The 25,182-nt window shown below is 35.1% G+C and overlaps 1 protein-coding gene across 1 annotated transcript in view; it reads left to right on the top strand.

The window, feature by feature from the left end:
- Positions 1 to 25,182, top strand: part of ARMC3 (armadillo repeat containing 3) — a gene marked incomplete at its 5' end in the record, with an annotated part of 69,479 nt that overhangs the window by 22,935 nt on the left and 21,362 nt on the right. Inside the window, 3 exons of the mRNA XM_083376778.1 lie at positions 2,454 to 2,637; positions 11,578 to 11,730; positions 11,840 to 11,945. Coding sequence (XP_083232904.1) covers positions 2,454 to 2,637; positions 11,578 to 11,730; positions 11,840 to 11,945 — 443 coding nt within the window. The remainder of the gene's footprint in view (positions 1 to 2,453; positions 2,638 to 11,577; positions 11,731 to 11,839; positions 11,946 to 25,182) is intronic.

Raw genomic sequence — 25,182 nt, 5'->3', positions numbered from 1 at the left:
AATTCGGAATGAGGGGAAGGTGTAAATGTAATATATTATTTTGAAATTCATCTTACTGGATTTACACTACAATTCTAGGCCTTCCAGATCTTTCAAATTTTCATTCAGTTTTTTATTCTTTTTACAGGTATTCCTTGACTTACAACAGTTCATTTAGCGATTGTTCAAAGTTACAACAGCACTGAAAAAGTGACTTATGACCATTTTTCACACTTATGACCATTGTACCATCCCCATGGCCATGTGATTTACATTCAGATACTTGACAACTTAGTCACATTTATGACATTTGCAGTGTACCGGAGTCATGTGATCTCCTTTTGTGACAAGCAAAGTCAATGGGGAAACCAGATTCACTTAACAACCATGTTACTAATTTTACAACTGAAATGATTCACATAACAAATCTGGCAAAAAAAGTTGTTAAATAGGACAAAACTCACTTAACAAATTTCTCAATTTAACAGTATAAATTTTGGGCTCAATTGTGGTTGTAAGTTGAGGACTACTTATATTTTCCATCTTTGTGTCATCTACAAATTTGACATACAACATTCAGATTATTTGTAAAATAATTCATCAATAAAAAACTAAAAAAAAGTTTTCTGGCCTTCCACTAAATAGTTCCCTCCAGACTAACAGTGAAACATTAATAAGCAGCTTTTGATTCCTCTCTTGGCAACTAGCATGCAACATTTTACTTTGCCATCAGCAAAATTTATTTATTTATTTGCTTCCTTATTTATTTATAAAATTTATTTGCAGTGCATCTTATATCTAACAATGCTGGGTGGCTTACAACATAAGAATATGGAAAAACATTAAAATCATCCATTCTAAAAACACAACAGAGGCTAGGATAGTAGTAGTAGGATAGGATAGGTTAGGATAGGATAGAATAGGTTAGAATAGGTTAGGACAGGACAGGACAGAATAGAATAGAATATTTGGCCAAGTATGATTAGACACACAAGGAATTTATCTCCTATGCAGAAGCTCTCACCGCCCTGTACACCACCCTGAGTCCTTCGGGAAAAGGGCGGTATAAAAATTTAATAAATATAAATATAAATATTATACGTGCAAAGCAACAGAATAATCATATCACCATAAAAATACAAATCAGAGAGGGTAGTAAAGGAGATAATAAGAAAAATAATAATGCTATATCTATACTACATTGGTAAATATACAGACATTAGACAGCACTGTAATAATTAGGTGTGCAGCAGAGTGATTTTCATGAGGGAAAAAAACTGTCCCTATAACAGTGTCCCAAGTTAAAAGTTTATATCCAGGATGTGAGGGGTCTGTAGATACTTTCTCAGCCCTCTTTCTGACCCTCACAATATACAGGTCTATGGGAGGCGGGCTGATCTCAGTTGTTTCTTCTGCAGTCCTAACTATTTGCTGGAATCTGTACCTGTTCTGTTTGGTTGCTATACCAAACCAGACAGTTATAGAAGTTCAAATGACAATAATTCCTCTATAAAATTGTATCAACAGCTCTTGGGGCAGTCTGAATTTCCTGAGTTGAGGCAGGAAGAACATTCTTTGTTGTGCCTTTTTAATGGTGGTTCTAATGTTGGTGACCATCTCAAGTCTTGGGAGATTATAGAACCCAAAAACATGAAAGACTCTACTGCAGCTACAGTGCTGTCAAATATAATAAAATCCACTCTCATTTCTACAGTTTAAGCATGTTCAGCTCCAGATTGTTTTGGCTGCAATAAAATCATGGAAAGAAGACGGCAAAGAAGGGAGCTGGACATATGGGGGAGGGGATTTGAATTTTTATTGGTCAGCCAGTACGAATTTCCCCCATTGGGTCTCCAAGCCATCTGGCAGAGCCAGGTCTTAAGGCTCTTTTGAAATATCAGGAGGGTGGAAACCAATCTCACCTCAGGGGGTAAGATGTTCCATTGGGTAGGAGCCATGGCACAAAAGGCTCTTCTGGATCCTGCCAACCAAAATTCCTTTGCTGATCCTCAGTATGTCCTCTCTGTCGGTGCAGGTGGGTGGGCCAGTCTCATCCGGGTAAAATATTAGTTCCTCAAGTAGATTGGATCCATGCCATGCAGGGCTTTAAGGGTAATGACCAACATCTTCAATTGCACGTGGAAGCAGATCAACGCAACTTGCAAAGCAGTGATATAGCATGGACCACTCAAGGGGCCCTAAGAACTGCCTGTGATGCCACACACTGGGCCAGCTGTAGCTTCTGAACACTTTTCAAATTATGAGAGAACTTGCCAAATGTTTTGCTGCAATTAAGGTAACCTGTCATGGCATATTAGTTTTCTAGACTAGTGTTTTTATATATTGTACGTAAATAATAATAACTGCATTATGGGAATATGGTAAACCATAATATGTGGTCAGAAAACAGTAAAATCATAGTTTTAAACCATCATACAATATTGATTTAATATCTGCATCTTTTTAACTTAAAGGAATTTAATGACCTACATGTAGAAGCTCTTGGAGTTGTGGCAAATTGTCTTGAGGATGTGGATACTATGCAACTGATCCAGGAGACAGGGGGTCTCAGAAAGCTACTGGCCTTTACTGAAGTTTCCACTCTAACTGATTTTCAGAGGAATGCCGCAAGAGCTATTGCTAAAGCAGCCGCTGATCGTACGTCATTACTGAAATTCCTATGTCTTGAGAAAAGCCTTTAAAGTATATGAATGTCCAGTTAATGGTTCCTTTTTATGATTAGATGCCATTATTAAATCTTAAGAGTTTGGCTGAGGTCTAAAATAAGGAGTCAGTGATGCCATATCCTACATCTTATTAGCAATACAATGCAGTGTTATACATTTAGATAAGACTGCAAGCATATTCTGTCATCCCCAGTGCTTTTTTTCTAAAAAAAAAAAAAGTGCCGGAACTCTCATCTTGGCGGCCATAGGAGGCAGGAGGGCAGGGGGAGCGTTGCTGCAGTCACGGGTGCGAGGGGTGTTGGTGGTGGGCTGCCCCCAGGGCTGGAGCTGGCACGGCTGGTGCTGTGGGAGCAGCGGGGCCTGCTCTATATGACGAAGCTGTGCGGGGTGGGCGGCGGAGGCGGTGTGGGCCAGGCGATGCAGGGCAGCCACTTAGGCACGCAGGGCGAGGTGACGGTGGCACAGGTCCAGCACCAGGTAGGCCACCAGCCTGGATGACCCAGGGGAGCACAAGGAAGGAGTGCACATGGACTCTGCAGAATCCACCTCCCACTCCTTGTCCTCTTTTACTTACCTAGTTGAGATAGTGTAGTTGGGCAGCAGGGAGGGATGCAAAGTTCCTGCCAAATCGCCTTCGCTGCAGACAACTTGCCGGTGCAACATTTGCCGGCCTGGTCTTTTGGCACACTCAGCAGCAATTCCTATTGGCTTTCAAAAGTTTATAGAACCCAAAAACCTGAAAGACTCTACTGCAGCTACAGTGCTGTCAAATATAATAAAATCCACTCTCATTTCTACAGTTTAAGCATGTTCAGCTCCAGATTGTTTTGTTTGAGGCAACTTATTATAAAAAAATTGCCATTAATTTGTTTTAATAAAATAATTTAAATTTTTCACTTGATTTCAAATTAAATGAATTATATTGGTTGACAACAAGATTTTAGTACAATTGCCAAATGCAATAAACTGGTTTTAGGTATATGTGTGCACTAATTATTTCAACACCAATACATTTTAACAACATATTCCATTTGTAAATAATGCAAATGCAAATTATACAATTTTTTGTGCAAAAATAAAACAAAATAACAGATTTAAGAGCTGTTATCATTAGTTATCCTTAGATAAAAAATAATTCCATCATCCAAAACTTTGTTATACTGTATTTATTTTATTTATATTATTTATTTTATTAGACTTATGTACCGCCCTTCTCCCATAGGACTCAGGGTGGTTCACAAGGTTTTTTAAAAACAATACAACAAGTTACAAAATTAAAAACAATTAAAATGATTACACTAACCTTGAACTAAAACCCCCAATTACAATTAAAATACAATTAAAACCCCAGTTAATACTCTCAGTCCAGGCCAGAAAGCTCGAAGAGCCAGGTCTTCAGGTCCCGGCAGAATAAGCGAAGGTCAGGGGCAGTCCTAAGCTCTACAGGCAACTGGTTCCAAAGGGCCGGCGCACCAACAGAGAAGGCCCTCCCCCTGGGTATTGTCTGCTGGCAATCTTTTACTGGCGGTACCCTGAGAAGACCCTCCCTGTGGGAGCGCACAGGACGAAGGGAGCTTGATGCCGGCAGCAGGTGTTCCCTCAGATATCCCGGACCCAAGCCATTAAGGGCTTTATAGGTCATCACCAGCACCTTGAATCTCACCCGGAAGATGCTTTGGGAACAGATGCTTTGGGATTAAAAAAAAAGACTGATTACATTTGATTGTGTATCACCATGGCATTAAAACAAAATTTGAACAGTGTATGAAAAATAAAGGTTCCCTAAACATCTGCTGGCTATATCTATACATTTTCCTTGATAGCATATCACATATAATTGAAGATTATAATTAGTTGTGTGTGCACGTTCAGCAAGTGTGATGTATTTGTGCTGGCATTTCTAGGCCTCTTTCCAACCACATCCAGAAAATTTTGTAACAAACATTGGAATTCTTAAGGCCATGTTTTGTATTTCCCAGCAATCTGTTACTGGAAGGAAAAAGCAACCCCTGCTGTGTTACTGATCCCAGAGAAGCATTTGCATGTATGCAGGTATCCTTAGGGTGCCATAGTTATGGATGAGAAATATTTGTTGCAAAGTTGGCATTTCTGGATGTAATACAGATATTTTGGACTTATTTTTGTTTCTTTGCATGTTTGATATTTTTAAAATGGCTTATGCTACTGACTACACTTATGCACATATGTAACATCTTTTGCTAGGATACATGTCCACTGCTTTTCCAGAATGTGAAAAGTGAAAGATTGTGACTAAACAAAATTTTAATGTACAGATAATACCACCATAAATTATTTTAGCCTTTTTAATAAATGTTGTTATTGATGTTAACCTCACCATGGAAAACATCATATATTGTTATGTATATACTAGATTAATTATTTAAAGACTGAAGTGCAACATAACTATATTCTAAATAATCTATTTTTAAAAACACACAACAGTCCAAACAGTAAAAGTAAAGTCCAAATTAAGAACATTTGATTCTTAAGAATTGTTTAATTTAAAGTGGTTTAGTTGTAATAGAAGGTTAGATTCAAAATAGTTTTCAAGAGTCTGTACAAAAGATATTATTTTCTTCTAGCATCAGCTAAATTAGACATATTACATTGAGAAAAATGTTTGATTTCATTGCAGAGATGTTAACAGAGGAAATAATTATTTTGTTATCTAATTTTACCTTCCAAAAGACTGAAGCAGATGAAAAATGTGAGGTTCTTTCCTCTTGGCTTTTCTTAATTAGCTGTTTTAGATTCTAAAAGTTTAGTTCCCAAAGAAGTAACCCTATAAATAACTTTAATGTCCTCCTGTAGGGCAGGCTCTTTTATGACTCAAGGACTTCAACTCCCAGAATTCCTGAGCCAGCATGGCTCAGCTTGAAAACCTCTCCCTTTCTCCTCAGCATGGCTGGCTCAAGATTTCTGGGAGTTGAAGTCCATGAGTCATAAAAAAGGGCCAAGATTGCCTAGCCCTGCAATAGGCTTTCAGACAGAGCTTTTTCTTTTTGCGAAAAAAGATGCCGGAACGCCGTTCTGAGCGTTCTATGAGAAAAAAAGCCCTGGTCATCCCTCTTTAGCAAGAAAACTTTGCTGCCTGAAATTACCATTCTGTAAAGTCAGGGAGAAATGCTAGATCAGTTATTCTGGTACCTGCTAAGGAAGATTCTTTCAAAGTTCATAAGGCACAAAACCAGTTGTCTTGCTAATAGTAAGGTGGGCGCTCTCTTCTGTTAAAGATCCAGTGTCTTTATTTCTTGGAAGCAAGTTAATTAAGTAGGTTTTATATTTGAATATTATGGAGTAAACCACAGAGCAACCATGTCAAATGTTATATATGCCCTGCATTTAGATAAAATATATGTAAATAGGTTGATATAAAAAGCATGGAGAAACACTCCACACAATGACCTTCCCCATCATTCTCATCCTTTTCCCTCTCTGCTTTTTTACAGCATATTCACATAATGGGCTTACTTCAGAACGGACAAAGTTAGAATGATATGTCCCATCTTGAATATATCTTAAATCAAGCCACTGAGTTTTCTTGCAAATCTATCTCTCTGTACTTGTCGGTGCACAAACACACAGACTTCATATAAAATACTGTAACATCCACTTATTTTTTAGAATGTACATTCATTTATTTGTAAAGAGGACATGTGGGTAAAAAAGTTCTCACAAATGAATAGTTTGTTATTGAATTAAACAACTCATCCCAAGATACAGAATTTCTTTCTGAATTTTCTCTTTAAAATATTTTTCCTTCACAAGACTGATTTTTTGTCATCTTTATCTAATCTGAATAAATTAAGACCCAGACATTTTCTTTCTAAAATATGACTTGCCTCAACATATCTTATAAATTAATGTCCCCAGGGAATTAACCTCTTCATTTTATCCTTTTGTAATGATCCATTTTGTAATTCTTTATTTATATGACCAGTTCACTGCTCCCGAATTCACCATGGAATTCTGAAGCATGCAGACTGGATGGAAGTATCTTGCAGTCAGCATGACAATGCTGTTTAAATATGTCTCAGAGTGGCATCTATATTGTGATTTGTCAAGCTGCAGTTGAAGCACAGCAGTGCCATATAGCAAAATGTAATAATACAGAGAATAATGTACTTCTTATTGTCTGTAATAAGATTCTTAGTCTCTCAAGGGATTCTGATGACACAAGCTGTGACAGACTTAGACAGTTCTTATTTCAACCATCTCTTGGTTATTAGTTATTTCTAGCACCTCTCACATTCTTATTTTAATTTATGTATATTTGTTGTACACAATTTCTAATGCAGGAAACCTTTTTGTCCTCTATTTTATTTCTTTTTCTCTGCTGCCTCCTCTGTTGGGTAACCAAGTTGAATTGTAAATTTATATTTAAGAACTAATCATAGGCTAGTTAAAGCCGATATTAATGGACCGATATATGTTTATTATTATTTTATTCTACTACTTTATTTCTGGGAAATACCACTATCCACATAGATCTTCAAGCTAATAAATATTTTAGTCTCAGTTTTTAAATCACAAAATTGGGGAATAAAGAAGCTAATTACATAAAGTATTTTTTGAAGAATATTCCCTGGACTTATTATATAATAAATGAATTTAAGATTTCAGTTTCTATACCGTAGTTTCCGGCATATAAGATGACTTTTTAACCCATGAAAATCTTCTCAAAAGTCAGGGGTCGTCTTATACGCCGGGTGCTGAAACTTTAGGGACAGGGCTGGCTGGAAAACCTGGAGCGGATCTCCCATTTAGTCTGCGCAGGGAAAGCGGGACCAATTGGAGAAGAAGCTGCAGTCTGTGACTTTTTACAGGCTGGAGTCTGGGCGTCTTTCCTTCTAAAGTTGAAGAGCAGCTGTCTGCTCTATCCCAACTTGAAAGGCAGGTGGGGAATGCCGCAGTCAGAGCAGCTGCTTAGCTCTAAGGACACATTTGACTCAGAAACTGGGCGGGCTGGCTGGAAAACCTGGAGCGGATCTCCCATTTGGTCTTTTTTTTTAATCCCATTTATATCCCGCCCTTCTCCGAAGACTCAGGGCGACTTACAATTTAAAGCACAAATCAATGTGCTTAGCAATAGCCTTTATTCTATGTATATGCCTGCTTATTAGAGCTTTCACCCCCCACCCCCAAGCAGCATTATTACAAAGTCAGCTTATACCTGGGAAGGATGGAAGCCTGAGTCAACCTTGAGCCTGGTGGGATGCGAACCTGCACTAATTGCAGGCAGCTGGTGTTACTTAAGGCTCTGCGCAGGGAAAGCTTTAGAGTGAATTAGGAAAAGTGAAAAAGTGAATTAGGAAAATAGGAAACGGTTGCTGGAATTGGGTATGTGTAGTTTAACGAAGAGAAGGGTGAGGGGTGACATGATAGCAGTGATCCAATATCTCAGGGGCTGCCACAAAGGAGTCAAGCTATTCTCCAAAGCACCTGAAAGCAGGACAAGAAGCAATGGATGGAAACTAGCCAAGGAGAGAAGCAACGTAGAACTAAGGAAAAACTTCCTGAGAGTTAGAACAATTAAGCAGTGGAACAACCTGCCTCCAGAAGTGGTGAATGCTCCAACACTGGAAGTTTTTAAGAAGAGACTGGCCAGCCATTTGTCTGAAATGGTATAGGGTTTCCTGCCTGAGCAGGGGGTTGGACTAGATGACCTCCAAGGTCCCTTCCAACTTTATTATTATTATTATTATTATTATTATTATTATTATTATTATTATTATTATTATTATTAAGTTTAACCCACTTGCACTGTTTTATGTTTACATGTTTGATGACAAACAGCCTTATGTTTATAAGTGACAGTTTTCCTACTAAGTACCTGCATGTCATAAGCATTTGAATTAAAATTACTATATTAAAATCAAATCTGATGTTTTTTAATTTTTATTTGGTGTGCGTTGGAAAAGGGGTAGTCTTATACGGCGAGTATAGCCCAAACCCTATAATTTAACAGGAAATGTAGGGGGTCGTCTTATACGCCCAGTTGTCTTATACGCCAGAAAATACGGTATTTTTGCTATATATAAAATGGCTAAGCCCAACAGAAAGTTCAAGACTTTAATGCTCTTTTGCCAGTGTATTTTCCAAGGAAAGCCATCTTGACTATAATTCTTTTAATTTGATGATGTTGATTGAGAAACATGGTCAAACAGTATTTCACTAGGCTTTCAGTTATACTGTCTGTCTGAGACCATGTACTATTTTTATAAAATCGGAGGGAGGGAGACTGAGTGAATGAGTCTTGCTATCTGATTTTTAAAAATGCCTGTTGGTTTTAGTTTTAATACACATAGAATTGTTTTTAACCATGTTTACTTGTTTGCTTTGATGTGAGGCTGTAGTGTTGCAAATACCTTTATAGTATTTGTTCTATCTTCCCAGTGACAAATTTGTTTGAATAGTAAGCCATTAAAAGTTGATTATAATTAAATGGATAGGTTAGCTGTGGAAGTGACGATTCATTATGATCATTCATGCCCCACCTTTCTGCTCATAGGAAAATTTTATGTTGCAATCCTAAGGAAGCTTATTTGAAAATAAGTACAATTGGAATCCATGTAGCTTACTTCCAGATAATACTATCATACTATAGCAATTGTTAGTATTTGTATTATTTTTACGAAGTGGTATCCAGCCAAGTTTTACTAATTTACAGTCCATTCTATATTCAACTGGATGTAATCTTTGGGGGAATTTCAGTCTCATTCCATTGAAACAATGTGCTATCACCTTAACATCACTAAAAATCTTAGTTTTTCTGTGGTGTTAATTTTCTTTTAATCCTATTAGTTATTTTATTAAACTTGGAAAAAAGTTCACCTTATTTCCTTCTGTTCACATTTTAGAATCAAAGCAATGGATATTTCAAATATCTTTTTATCATGACTGTTCTGTACAAGAAAAATGAGAATGTAATATGTACTTTTGTTCCAGATACTAAAAAACATGTAGTATAACTTGCTATATTAAAATCAAATGATTGAAGAATGGAGAACTCTCTAGAGACCACTTCCAGGGATTACACACAAGTTTGGCAAGCATCAAGCCAGAGGCAAAGTCTATTATGAGTCAAGCCAATCTATAATCCCAATTAATGCCCTCTCTAGAGTACTTGCTGTTAAATATGGCTGCTGTGGCAAACCTTATTTCTGCTTTCATCAGTAATCTTATGTAAAACAAACACCCAGTAAAATTCCCTATTAAGCTGCATAGAAGGTAAAATTATCTGAGCAGATGAAGTAGATAGGCATCTAATTAAAAATATATTGATTTATTATAATGTATGAAATAAATATTTTAAACTAAAGATAATTTCCTGATAAGAGCCATTTTTTCCAGTTGTAGAATTAATCTATTGGTTCATATTGCCAAACTGTCGAGTTAGTGTGTCCCTGCAAGCATCCATTAAAGACTGCCCAGGGGAGGGACAGAAAAATTTGAGATATGCCATCAAAGGTTAATTAATAAAGGAACAAATGAGAACAAAACCATTGAGATGTCCTGAGAATTCAATTGAACTATAAATTAAAACAATGCATCAATAATTTAAAAGACCCTAAAGTGTATTTGCCACCAATAATGGCCTATTTTGTGTCTTTTTCACCAATATAACATTTCGGTCATGATGGAAAGATTTTAAGAACTACTTGTCCTTACTATATCTTGAGAATGGAATAATGCTATCAGAATCAATTTGATAATTATTTTACACAAAAAGTATCCTTCTTATAGTTTAAATATATTAAGTGCAATAATTAATAATTTAATTTAGCAATTATGGTTTTATATTTTGATATAGCAATGAATTAGAATGAATAAAATTAATAACATATAAAATTTAAATTTTTTATTTAAAATGTTAAAGCTAAACTTTAATTTTCAGTAACATCTTAGAAGAAAAGTAAATGTGCTTCAGGATATTTGTATGCTTAAATTAAATGAAGCAGTACTGATATAGAAATATCTGCATTTCTCATAATATCTTGCATTCTAGAATATTTTTAGGTTATGTTTCCTGTTCTTCACAAACTAAGCTAAAAGCAATAATGCCTTTCTAGGCATTAGCTAGGATATGTACCATTAACAGTAGGACTGAATTATCCACATTCTAATATTGTGTGATATGGGACGGATAGGAGCAGGCAATCACTGCAATTTATTCATTACATTAGAAAGAATTGTGGATGGGAAACCCACTTGTTCTGATCCTGAATGAGTACAGAATTGAATCTGACTTCATTAAACATATCAAGTAGAATATACCAGTATAGTATGTTAAAGTACACTATATTCGCATAAATGCTTATCATCAGGTGATGGAATTGAACATATTAGCAATCTTTTTATTTATTTCTGTTAGTCTGGACTTGCAGGGAGAATAAAGAAATTTGAGAAAGAGGTATAAAACACTTTTTTAACCACTCATCCATTGTGTCTAGCCTGTGCATTAATTTGATTAGCACTGCAACTGTCAAATAAGCAGTATCTCTACTGTAAGAATGACCTTTTAATTTCTGTACACATGGCTCCTATTAACACTAATTGAGTGGAAGCATTGTAACCTAGTGAGAATACATCTGAGGGGTACAGATGCATGTTTTGTTTAAAGTGGACATAATATTTAATATTATAAACCCACTTACTTAGAGCTCCTGATTAGAAATATATCTTTGGTAAGATTATTTCTGCAGACTTCACCATGCTTGAAGCTGTTTAAAAGCTGATACTTCAGTCTACATTAATATAGTAATGTTAATATTTCTTGGCAACGATATCTGCACAGAAATGAATATTTTGCTTTCTTTCTACAAAAGTACAATCTTATTTAACTGAAGGTTGGTACCTATGATGACTTGTTCTTCTTCTTTGTAAACAGCTGAAAACAGAAAAATCCTGAATGAACAAGAAGTTGAAAAATGTCTTGTCACTCTTTTGGGAACGGATAACGAAGGAACAAAAATAGCTGCTTCTCAAGCCATCTCTGCTATGTGTGAGAATTTAGCTAGTAAACAAACCATTGGAGCTCTAGGTAAATAGTTATGGTGACAATGGAATTATGACCAGAAGAAAATATTGACCAATTTACAATGTTTCCATAGTTAATTTAAAACTGCCTCTATACATTTTTCCTCTGTTAGGAATTCCCCAGCTTGTTCAGTTGCTAAGCAGCGAAAATGAAGAGGTAAAAGAAGCTGCTGCTACAGCTCTGGTTAATCTAACAACTGCCCATCTTGCCAATATAAGGTAAGCTCAAGATGAATAGAGGATTGTTAGATACTTTAATCAGGAAATATATTTTTCTATTTATCTACTTTACCCAATTGCTAGGGAATTTGGGACAGTGCTTTGTTACTTTTATTTCATTTCACACGTTATCTCTGTGCCATTTAATTAACTAAGCATGACTGCAAGCTTGTTTTTATTAATGTATTAATAAAATATAACTTTATTATTAATTGTATTATGATTTTAGTTAGGGTAAGGGTGTGCTTTTCTCGTGAAAATTTGCAGTCTTGCATATTTGGAAAGTTTGAAAAGCTAAGCACAAAAAGTAAAACAGGGGTCCCTAGAAATGTTTACATTTTGCTAAGGTGGGTTACTTTGGAATTTCCCTTTTCTGTAACAGCCATGAATAAGTGAAGATATTGTTTGAATGCTAACCAAATTTTAAATATCAACAATCTAATACAGCCTACTAGAGTTTAGACTCACCAAAGGGCATTAAAGAGCATATGGTTAAAAATATTTACTAAATAGAAGTAAATGGATGGATCCACCTAATTGAAAACAAAATATCTAAATATTATGTTTGCTCAAGGAAAAAAAGGATGTTATTAGTATTTCTATCATCAAGGAAGTTTGGCTGTAGTGCAGATATTTATTCAATTTAATTTTATTAGGTACCCATCTGTGTTGTATATGCTGAATATACTTCTGTAAATTTATCTTTGTAAAATGCACTTAAGAAATTAAGTTCAATCCCAGCTTAGTTGCTTTTTCAAAAGTTTGAAACTTCTCTAATTACACTCTGTGACGTATTTCACTATTCTATATGAAATGAAAGTAGGGGAAATTTTAAAATTCTTTTGTTTGATGAAATGTAATCAGAATTTTTGACTGCCAATTGGGCAATGTTATAAGAAAACTAATAACTATAGTTTGGATAATCAGGATTTATGTCTGGTATTTCTCTTAGATACATTGCTTTCTCTTGCTGTAATTGGCATATGTTTGTGGGCTGAAGCAGAAAACATCATGAAAACAAGTCAGCATGCAGATTCACATATGCAGATATTTTTCTCTTCCATTTACAATATTTCCTTCCATACCAAATTTGGAAGGGCTGTTTTCACTCAGTAAGAAAACCACATTTAACTTAAATAAACATTCAAATGAGCAAGTAATCAAACTTTTAAAGGATATAAGGTAATCAAATTTGCAAAAGGCTTCTTAGATTTTTGCAAATAATAAATAAAATGGAAAAAGCTACTGGCTCATAATATTCCATGAAATATTATGTATTCAGTACATTTTATGTTACAAATTATTCATTCAATTCTAACAGCCACTGACATTAATTTAACATCTCTAGTTGAAATATCATTCATTTTGTGTAGACATTGTCTACTCATCCATTTTCTGGAAAAATGAAATAGATATTCTCTGATAATCCTTTCTTATAATGTCAGTTGTGGCCAGCTTTTCAACCAGCCTTATGCCTCTAGGGCCTTTCTAGAATTGCTCTTCTCTTCCTTACAGTTAGAAATTATTGCAAACTTGATTGATACAACCTTTTGAGGATTCACCCATCAAAGCAATTCTATAGACAGTGAATACATGTAGTTTCTTTTTCTTTTGTAATCACATTTGAGAAAGAAAGAAATTTGGTGCTTAGCTCCAGCGATTGCTAATTAGTAAAATCTTTTTATATAGTAATTTTATTAAAGGTTAGAATTATAACAGTAAAAACTAATACAAACTAAAGGAATAAAATTATAAAGAGTAAAAGATGCAGAATAAAAACAAAAAATGGAAAAATAAAGTGGAAAAATAAAGTAAATACTGTACAGTAAAAGAAAAGAAAGAAGTAACTTTCCACCTATATCACAATTTAGTAAGTTACTGTATCATCTTCTCTTAAATAACAAATTATCTTCCCATATCCTATCTTTATCTATAAATAATCAAAACAGTCCTGATGTCAGCACCTTAATCAAATAAGCTAATGTTATATCCCTTCCTTTTACTTCTAACATTCTTAGTCTTTAATCCCTTCAAATATCAATCTTGAACTTGATTTCTTTTCATTTTTTTCTTTCTTCTTACAAAACTATTGAAAACACACCTCAAAAACAAAAGCATTTTTCCATGGGAAGGATTATTTGTAATTAATTCCAAAATCTTATTTCAAATTTATTTGGACCATTAGTTGTTTATAATTTTCCAAAATCAAGGTTTTAATCAACCTTTTGATTTGACAAAAAAGTTCTTAAATTTGTTAAAATTTATTACACTAAGAATTGAAGAAAATTCAACTGGAACTATCAAACTTTCAATGCAATGACTTGTACAGCTGTAGAACAGTTAGCAGAGCAATTTCCAAAAATAATAATAAGAAACTTACTATTCTTTCAAAGGTATTAATATGTTTTGAGCAAGATGGTCATTTCCTCTAAGCTGCTGGAGATTTCTGTCTCCTTTTGAGGAGTAGCCATCTGGAGCACTTGTTGATAATCTTGAATCCTCTCCATGTGTGGAAAGGAATTATTGAAGAGTTGGTGTACTTGTTGGCCCTACATTCCACCGCATTTGTCAGCTCCACTTTCCACAGAACCACCGTCAGTCTGCCATTTCTTTCCTGAAAGATGCTAATTACTAGAACGTCGATGTCAGGAATCATTTTAAATCTAGGAACTTTCTATACATATGAGCTCCATGATCTAAAAGGGTATGAAATTGTGATAAAGCCATTTTTCTTTCCATATCTAGCATAATTTGTATATGCCAATTTTTAATTCTTGCTCTACCACAGAGGCAAAAGCAAGTTAATGTGATTAGCTTCTTTTATTTGTCAGCTAACATGCTGACAGTAAGTATAAGAATGAGCAAAGTTATAAAAGCACTCCAAATAAATAAATAAATAAATAAATCCATTATTTACTTTAAACATTTTGATTTCTGAGTTGCACCCAACTTCTAGTGTTGTTATAAACCTATTTATATAGTTTTTATGGCAGCAGAATGGAAGTGGCTTGCCATTGCTGTCTTCTGATTTTTTCTTTGGCTTTCCAGAATAGAATACAGACCTGGAATCCCCTGGTGGCCACCTCCAGGCATTAACCAGGCTCAGCCTTGCTTATTACCAACATATTACCCAGCTAAGTAAAATGTAATTTTCTTATTAATCTTATTTATAGATCTTTAATAATTGAACCTAATGTTTACATACACTATTATAAATTAGCATCAAGTGATCTAAACCTGTACCCAGGTATACGTGTGTATGTATGTACACACACACACACACACACACACACACACACACTAAATTTTTAGATTGCTAACAAAGAGTTAAAAGGGGACTGGGATAGCTATTTTGAGCTTATTATCTCTCATCAGCCAGCCATACCCTTCTGAGATTCGAACCTGGGCTCCTTGCACATTAGATCTAGCTGCCTAATGTGCAAGCAGCCCAGGTTCGAATCTCAGAAGGGTATGGCTGGCTGATGAGAGATAATAAGCTCAAAATAGCTATCCCAGTCCCCCTTTAACTCTTTGTTAGCAATCCAAAAATTTAGCACACAAAATGATGTCACAGTAGCGACTGCCGCCTGTGGATGGCCCTAGATTGGGCTGATAAAGGCAAAAGATTTCTTCTTCCCATATTTGGGCCTACAGGTGTAGCAAACACACACACAAATGTGTGTGTGTGTATGTGTATGTGTATGTGTATCTGCTTATGTACACACAAGATACACACTCCCAACTACTACAGACATAAACAAAACACTTGAAAACTGAAAGATTGTGAAAGCCCAATTCATGATTTCATCTCCTACTTTTTGGTAAATTTTCCTGGCCAGTGCAGGAATACTGCCTATTGATATTGCAGCAATATTGTTTATTTATATAGCCTAAATTTCTCTTAAGAGTTTCCATTTCCAAAATGTAAGACAGATTTTCTGAAAGATAGGGAGGTAAATGAGGAGCTCAGCTGTTAGGCATCATGCATTCCAATTTCACTGGTAATTCTTGTGACCTGTTCAACAAGCCTGATAGAGGTGGGGGGATGGGAAGAATTGAAGTTTATTCTATTTGATAACATATTTATTGTTAACTCCATCCAAATATTCTGTGTAACTCACAGAAAAAATCAAAGCAGCCAGTAAAATAAAGCAAGAACAATAAAAACAGCAGTCCGTCAGAACAGCTAAAAAGTAAAGCAAACCAACCAACCTAAAACCAGATGTAAAATTAACAATAAAAATAGAAGTAAAAATAAACATACCAAAGATAATAATAGCCCAGCAAATGTTATTTTCAATGCATTGCCTTAGCTGTACTTCTGAATGCTAACCGAGAGAGAAAGCCAGTGATAGGCCATTTCCTATCAATCTAATTAGGAAATAATCAAAATCATGTCTGGTGTTCAAAGTAGGTTCTGATTAAGTGGGCAACATTCTCTTCCTTGCTTGGTATCTAATTTATAGCTTTACTGCCATCTATTGGCCATTGTACAATTCCATCCTGAAAACATGTTATTTGAGATAATTGATGTATTTGTTTCTTCAGCTATAGAATACACATCAGACTTATGCTGCTATATATAAGATGTAGTTGCCTTATCTATCTTATATTAGTCAAAGCTTCTCAAGATCATCAGCATAAACTGCTGTTATACAAAGATTAGAGGAACATATAACAATCTATGAAACATTTGGAAACTTCATATTTGCTATAATTTCTTGGAAATGTAGTTGTTTGCAAATATAATATTACTAAAAACAATTGATTTATGATTCAGATTATCAAAAGAACAAAAATAATCTGACAATTTGTTATAAGACAGTTGTGCTGATATTCCTCATGAGGAACGAAGTTTATAAGGTTTATGTCCTCCTCCTCCTCCTCCTTCTCCTCCTCAATTTAATTTTCTTGAATCAATAAAAATGACTCACCAAGTGACACTGAATTCAAGAAACAGGTATTTCTGTTTATTGGAAAGATCATAAATATAACTGGAAGTGTTAGGTCACAAATATAACTGACAGTTTGTAGAAATGTTAGTATAGTTCCCAAATGCAATTTCCAAAGAACAATTTCAGATCTTCTTTCTAAGCCACAAATAAGTGTTGGTAATGTAAAGTTGGTATGTGTGTAAGAAGGTGTATTGGATATGTTCACCAACTTAATTATTTGATAAAAAAAATAAAACTAAGATTCAAATAAATAAACACATTATGGATATCCTGATTGTTGAAACACACTAATATTAAATATTACTAGACTTTTAAGAATAACACTTAAGAATTTACATGGAACAATATTTATGCAAATATCTTGACATTTTTCTTTATATTTGCCTAACTGATAAATGTTTCATTGGAACCTCTTCTCATAATTATTCTTAAATACAGTAATACTTAGATTCTTTGTTGTGTTAATATGACATAACAGTGACCCCTAGTGACAATTTATAGAATTTATTAATACCTGTTAGGTAGTATAAATAGCAAGAAACATTTCTTTGTGCAAGAAGCAAGCTCCTGCTGAGCTCAACAGAATACAGTAAATCCCATGTGGGAAATTACAGAAGGGTCACATGGAAGAAAAAGTCTTAAATCCTAACCCTAAACTATATTTCCAGGTAATTGATTTGGTTCTTAAGTCTTTAAATTAGGAAATTTCATTACATGGGACACAGATATTGGCAGCTTAATAGGAAGATCTGAACTTTGTTAGGATATTAAAAGTTATCAGTTCGTTGGATTTTTTTAAACAATTCTTATATTCATAATAGTATTTTCTTCTATGCTTTAATTAACTCTTTCTAAGTAAATTTGTTATTCTTCCTTGAGATTTTAGTACTCTCACTAGATTGTAGATCTGGCTGCATTCATTTCAGTTTATTGTACAGAAAATATAATCCCATCAAATTCTGTGAAACGAATTCTGAGACTACATCGTATAAAATATATGCAAATAAATAGATTTTGGAATGGAATATACTTTATTGCATGTATTGTGGCTAACAACTATAAAATGAAACACTGAATCAAATAATTAGATTGGAATGCAAAAAGAAAGAAATGTTAGTGAATAGAAAGTTTTAAAGTTTTTTCCTGCAACTTACACTCTTCCAGAAAAGTCTGAGTAAAATATGAATGCATATACAGCTGTTAGTATTAGTACAATACAGTAGCATTTTTTAATTATTTAGTATGGACAATTTCATTGTCTTTTTGAGAACAAACAGAACAATTTCTTCTACTGTGCAGAAGAAAGTGTTTCACCACACAATATAATGTGGACATTAAAATAGAACACTAGCTATTAAATAATGACAATCTTTATGTTCAATATGAACAATATGAAAACATGGATGTCATAAAGAACTTTTCTGAAAATAAATGTATGAAGATGAACATACCTTTCTGTGCTTTTTGTTTTGCCAAATTCTGTATAATTTTTCAGAAATGGGGTACTTTTTCCAAAGGTGGAGGAAGGATTCCCACAATTCATTTGCTGCTTCCCAACATCACATTTTCATCCCTTGGAATGATGGAGCTTTATAACTAACAATAGCTCTGTGATTGGTTTAAAAGATATGGAGTACTGTTCTGTGACTGAAGCTTATTGGCAAGAGTTAGACTCGATAAACTGGATGAAAAACCCTTGGGAAGAAATTGAGTTGGATAAGAACACTAATAAAAGAAATGTAATAAATTGCTTAGAACCATGAACAGTAAACATCAATTGCTATTTTGTCTCATTTTGTATTTTGGGTACAAGAGATTAAAGTTATATCCCCCAACTGAGGAACAAACTCCATTTTGCTCAGGGAGACTTCTGAACAAGACTGTATTGAAGGACTGTATGTCTAAACGTATCCAGCTAGGAAGTATTTTGAACACTATGAGAGATAAAGGATGGTGATATAAATGGGAGAGTCTATGAATAATTGAGATTCCCATCTGCTTATATCCTTATGTTAGCATCTATGATAAGTTTTGTTCAACAAGCAGATGAGTGCTAAAAAATGATGCGATGATGGTTGAACACATGCCTTACATTGTTTACAAAATAGTTTATGAAGTCTGCTCAGAATAAAGAAGCTCAAGGCTTATTCAAGGGAATAAAAATAGAATTCTGTCCATAATCTAGATATAGCCAAATTGTGATGAGAGCAGAAGAGGGAAAGAAGAAAGAGTTTAGACATTTTGAAGGACACATAGTCTTTTCTCCAAAACTTCATGGAAAGTTCTCCATTAAAAATAACAAATGAGTAAAACTTTATTTCCTCACCAGGGTCACACAGTATAGCATTTAAGTATCTTCAGAGACGATCCATGTTCAAGTCCAATGTCAGCCATAGAAGTTCAGTGAATGAGTTTAAGCCTCTCATTCTCTTTTAGCCCAGCCTATTCCATAGAGTTGTGGTGGGAGGGGTAAATTGAAGAAGGAATGTGAGAGCTTTTGGTTTTGCATCACAGCGAGATGGGTATAGGGAAGCAAGGCTCTGCCTCCCACGACCGATTTTGCCCTGCTGGGAATCTGAAAAGGACCTAAAGCTGCCCTGGCAAGGGGACAAAGAAGGAGGGGACCCTCATCGATCATGATGAGGTGGCAGCGAAACCACTGGATCTGAAGAAGCCCTCTAAACCAAGAGGCGAAAGACTGCCTGCAAGCAAGCAGACAGTCAGAAGCTGCTGACAGCCAGAAAAAAAGCATGACCAAGCAGAAAAGCATCGCATCTGGAACTGGGTGAGACTCACCCTCCTGCTCTATAACTGTAAAAAACTTCTCTTTAATACCCCAAAAGCAAGACTCCCAGAAGCAAGAAGGGGGGATTTTTCTTTCCAACACCCCTCCCACTAGAAGTAGTGGTGGCTCAAAACTTTTGGCAGAAAGGAAGACAGCACAAAACTAACTTGGAGACAATTTAAAGTTTTTAAGACTGGAAAACTTGGTGATTTAAAAGAATTTTGAAAACTTTATGTGTGTGTGTATGTGTATGTGTATGTATATGTATGTATATGTATATGTATAAATATAAATACAAAATAGAGCTTTTAAGAAACAAGTCCTGGTCAAAGATAGACCTTTCATGACATCTAGTTGTGGAATAAAGGTGTAGTACCAAGATTTTGTTTTTTACCCAGCCTGGAAGAAATGACCTTGGCTTGAAGCCCAGACAGAGATAGCATACTAGACTAGCATACTAGCATACTAGACTCTTTGATATTTCTGAGCTTCCCAACCTCCCTGGAAAAGGGAGAAAAAACTCTTTGGGCTGTTTTTGTCTGTATGATGGATTATAACTATAAACTACTTTAAAGCCACCCGGTCTTTCTGGATTATAAATACTATTGGTGCTGCAGTGTTAAGAATTACCTAGAGACCAAGGAAACTGGATTTCTGTATTTTCCTAGGAAGAGGCCTTGTGGATTATCAACTTGGAATAGCAAGACCTTGAGGAGTACAAACTTGAGCTGTTTTCTTTTTGGATCTTTGGTTTTTTGGATGATTGGTGTTGAAAGACAAAGCTAAAAGTGGATTATAAATTTTTGTTTTCTGCTACTGCCTCCCTTTTTGGGGGGGGGAGTGAACTGGAGAAGAAACCCCCTATGTTCAAGAACTATTTAGAGACAATAGAAATCTGACTTGTGGTGATTCCATTTGGGGGAAGTCCTTGTGGATTACTAACCCTATATTCAGAACCTTTTGGATTACAAATTTGGGTAGAGTAAAAACTTTGGACCTTTGGACATTTTTTTGAAACTGGGACTGAAAGATAGAAGCGGACTAGAAGGTTTTCCGGCTTCCCCCTATATGGGGAAGCAACTGGATTATAAGAGACTACAGACAATATAAGACTTATTGAAGGCGAATTTAAAGAACATATGGGAACATTGCTTGTAAGATTGGAGGGTTTATACAAAATTGATAATAACGGTATATACTAGAATTGAGAAAGCTTGTGAGGGTGGGAGTAAAAAAAATGAGTGTCCCAAATTTAGCTAAAGCGAGAAAAAAAACCACCCTCAGCTACATCTTCTACTACCCCCAGCCCTATCAGAGATCAATTGATGTAATGCTACAGCAAGAAAAAACCAATACCTTTCAGAAGGATATGCAAACCACAGTACAATGCATTCAGGAGGCAATTACATCACTTAAAGAAAATACAAAGAGAAACCATGTAGAAACAAAAGATAACTTTGACAGTGTGAAGGAAAAAATACACAATTTGAAATCCCAAATGGAAAACTTCCAACAGAAGATCGCAAAGAATGAACAAAGGATCCAGACAACTGAAGACAAATTACAGACCTATCAGCCTGACCTCAATACCTGGGAATTGTCTGGAAAAGATAATCAAACAACAAATCAGCGAACACCTTGATGCGAACAAAGTTATCACTAAAAGCCAACATGAGTTTGTCAAAAACAGATCATGCCAGACAAATCTTATTGCATTCTTTAACCAAGTGACAAAACTAGTGGACCAGAGGAATGCTATGGATATAATTTACTTGGACTTCAGTAAGGCATTTGATAAAGTAGATCACAACCTACTACTTGATAAGATAGAAAAATGTGGGTTAGATAGCATCACCACCAGATGGATTCGTAGCTGGCTGACAGGCCGTACTCAGCGTGTGGTTCTCAATGGAACTGCATCTACATGGAAGGAAGTGTGTAGTGGGGTGCCCCAGGGCTCTGTTCTGGGCCCAGTGCTCTTCAACATCTTCATCAACGATTTGGATGAGGGGATAGATGGGGAACTCATCAAATTTGCAGACAACACCAAGCTGGCAGGAATAGCCAATACTCCAGAAGATAGGCTTAAGATGCAGGAGGATCTGGACAGACTCAAACACTGGGCACTATCTAACAAAATGAAATTCAATTGTGAAAAAATTAAGGTTCTACATTTAGGCAGGAAAAATTAAATGCACAGGTATAGTATAGAGGGTACCTTGCTCGACAGTAGTAACTGTGAGAGAGATCTCGGAGTCCTAGTGGACAATCACTTAAATATGAGCCAGCAGTGTGCTGCAGCTGCCAAAAAAGCCAACACAGTGCTAGGCTACATTAACAGAGGGATAGAATCAAGATCACATGAAGTACTAATACCACTTTACAATGCCTTGGTAAGGCCACACCTGGAATACTGCATCCAGTTTTGGTCACCACGATGTAAAAAAGATGTTGAGACTCTAGAAAGAGTACAGAGGAGCAACAAAGATGATTGGGGGACTGGAGGCTAAAACATATAGGGAACGGTTGCTGGAATTGGGTATGTGTAGTTTAATGGTGAGGGGTGACATGATAGTAGTGTTCCAATATCTCAGGGGCTGCCACAAAGAAGAGGGAGTCAATCTATTCTCCAAAGCACTTGAAAGCAGGACAAGAAGCAACAGATGGAAACTAGTCAAGGAGAGAAGCAACCTAGAACTAAGGAGAAACTTCCTGACAGTTAGAACAACTAACCACTAACAACCTGCCTCCAGAAGTGGTGAATGCTCCAACACTGGAAGTTTTTAAGAAGAGACTGGCCAGCCATTTGTCTGAAATAGTATAGGGTTTCCTGCCTGAGCAGGTGGTTGGACTAGATGACCTCCAAGGTCCCTTCCAACTTATTATTATTATAAATCAGCAGAAACCAATCAAAAGATGGAAGAAATAAAAGATGAAAACCAAAGACTGATGCAGACAAATAGAGAACCAGACAATTCACTAGCGGTTCTAGAAATGGAAAAGGTATCCTATTTCTTAAGATTCCAGAATATAATGAAAGACAAGGAGGAGGACCTTGTTTATCTGATGACAGAACTACTGGTTGGTGCGTTGGAAGTGGGTAAGCAGGAAATGGAACGAGAAATAGATCAAATATTTAGAGTTAACTCAAGCTATGCAAGAAAAAACAAAGTTTCCAGACAGATCCATGTCAGATTTGTCAAAAAATCAATAAGATGAAATATTGAGAAGAGTGAGAGATGATCCATTGCAATATAAGGGAAAAGAAATTGTGACACTGAAGCAGATACCCAGGAGGATAAGGGTCTCACAAAGATACAAGATATAGATTGGATTCTATCTTCAAAGCAAGGGAATTTTATGACAGATTCAGAGATTTCTCGAAGAAGGAAACTCAGAACTTCAACCAGAAGGGGAATTTACAAAACAGGAAGAGACAGCATTAGAAGAAGCGGCCAAACAAAGAGAAGTGGAAGAAACAGAAACTATAAATCTAGAAGAAGGGGCTAAAGGGAATGATCAGAGACAAACTAGAACAACTAGGAGAATAAACCCTAAATATAATTGAAGAGGACGGAAAATGACAATGGGATACTCTCAACAAATATAAACGGATTAAATTCCTCCGTAAAGAGGAAAAAAACTCTTTACATGATTACAAAAATTAAAAATGGATATAGTTTGCTTACAAGAAACATACTAAAAGACAATATTATAAATCTCTGGAATGACCGAAAATTAGGAACTTTATTTTTCATTAGCACAACAAAAGAAAAGAGGAGTAGCTCTATATATCAAAGAAACAATGAATCCTAAACAAATCTACTTGGATGAAGAAGGAAGAATACTAATGGTAGAAATAACAGTAAATCAAAAACAGACATTGATGGTAGCAATTTACACACCGAATAACAAACAAGAAGAATTCTACCAAAGATTACACAAGAAAATACTGGAAATGGATTACCAAAATATTTGTCTAGTAAGAGATTTTAACACAATTGTATGGAAAGCTAGATTACAGGAGTAGTAAAATAGGGGGAAAAGGAAGGAATATTTTGCTTAAGGCTTTTTTCATAATGGCAGAAGAAATTTGTATACAGAATATATGGAGAGAAATGAATCCTAAGAAATCCCAATATACATTTTATTCAAACAGCCACAAATCATGGTCCAGAATTGATATGATATGGATATCCCTTGAATTAAGAAGGGATATACAAGAAATTGAGATAGAAACTAACATATGGGTGGATCACAATCCGATAAAGATGACTTAGAGAGGAACAAAGAAAAAAGCAAAATGGACTTTAAAACAATTCTTACTGAACGAGAAAGAATTTATTTAAAAAAGCCATAAAGGAAATGGAATTTTTATTCAAAGAAAATAAGAAAGAAGATACATCACTCCAAAATGTCTAGGATACAGCAAAAGCATATTTTAGAGGAATAGCCATAACCTATATGGTGAAAAAGATGAAAGACAAAAAACAACAACAAACTAATCTCAAAGAAGAACTTAGAAAATCAGAATTAGAACTACAAAGAGACCCACAAAAGAAAACTCTTAAAAAACAAATGGAGATAATAAAACACAAATTAAATCTAATAGAAGCTGAAGAAATGGCTCAACAAATCAAAAGAGCAAAACAAAACTTTTTTGAAAATGTCAATAAGCTGGGGAGATGGTTGGCTTATAAACTGAAAAAAGAAAGAGAGAAGAAATTGATAAACAAACTACAAGATGTGAGAGGCGATTTACAATGTCAAAATGATGCAATAAAAAAATAATTAAAGAATTTTATGAAACACTTTATAATATAGAAGAAATTCCTCAGGAAAAAATAAGGCAATACTTAGAAAATGTTAAGTTACCAAAAATCTCAGAGAATTTCAAAAATATGCTAAATGGGAAAATAACAGTGATGGAGTTGACAGACGCTATAAAAAGACAAAAAAAAAATGACAAGACACCAGGCCCAGAATTTTACAAATGTTTACAAGATACATTAATTTTACCAATGCAAGAAGTGTGTAATGAGGTATTACTAAAAGCCAAATTACCAAATACAAGGATAGATGCTAATATTACACTAATACCAGAGGAGACACAGACTTGACCCTGATAAAGAACTACAGACCAATATCTCTACTAAATGTGGACTATAAAATTTACGCTTCAATAATAGCAGAAAGACTAAAGAGATTCTTGATTGAATTTATACATTCAGGCCAAAATGGATTTTTACCAAAGAGACAAATAAAGAACAATTTAAGAATAATTTTAGACACATTGGAGTATTACGAAATCCACCCAGGGAAACAAATGGCTTTGATTTTTTTAGATGCACAGAAATTTGGAGAAGCAGCAGGACTGAAAATTAATAGAGAAAAAACTAGAGTTATATTTAAAAATCTCACAGATAAATAAAAACCCAACTATCAGTAAAAACAGACCTGCAAGTAGTTAAGAAATTTAAATACTTTGAGATATATC

Source organism: Vipera ursinii (assembly GCF_947247035.1).
Source record: "Vipera ursinii genome assembly, chromosome: Z".
Taxonomy (NCBI): domain Eukaryota; kingdom Metazoa; phylum Chordata; class Lepidosauria; order Squamata; family Viperidae; genus Vipera; species Vipera ursinii.
The sequence above is the reverse complement of the archived record's forward strand: the minus strand, read 5'-3'. Positions and strand labels throughout refer to the sequence as shown.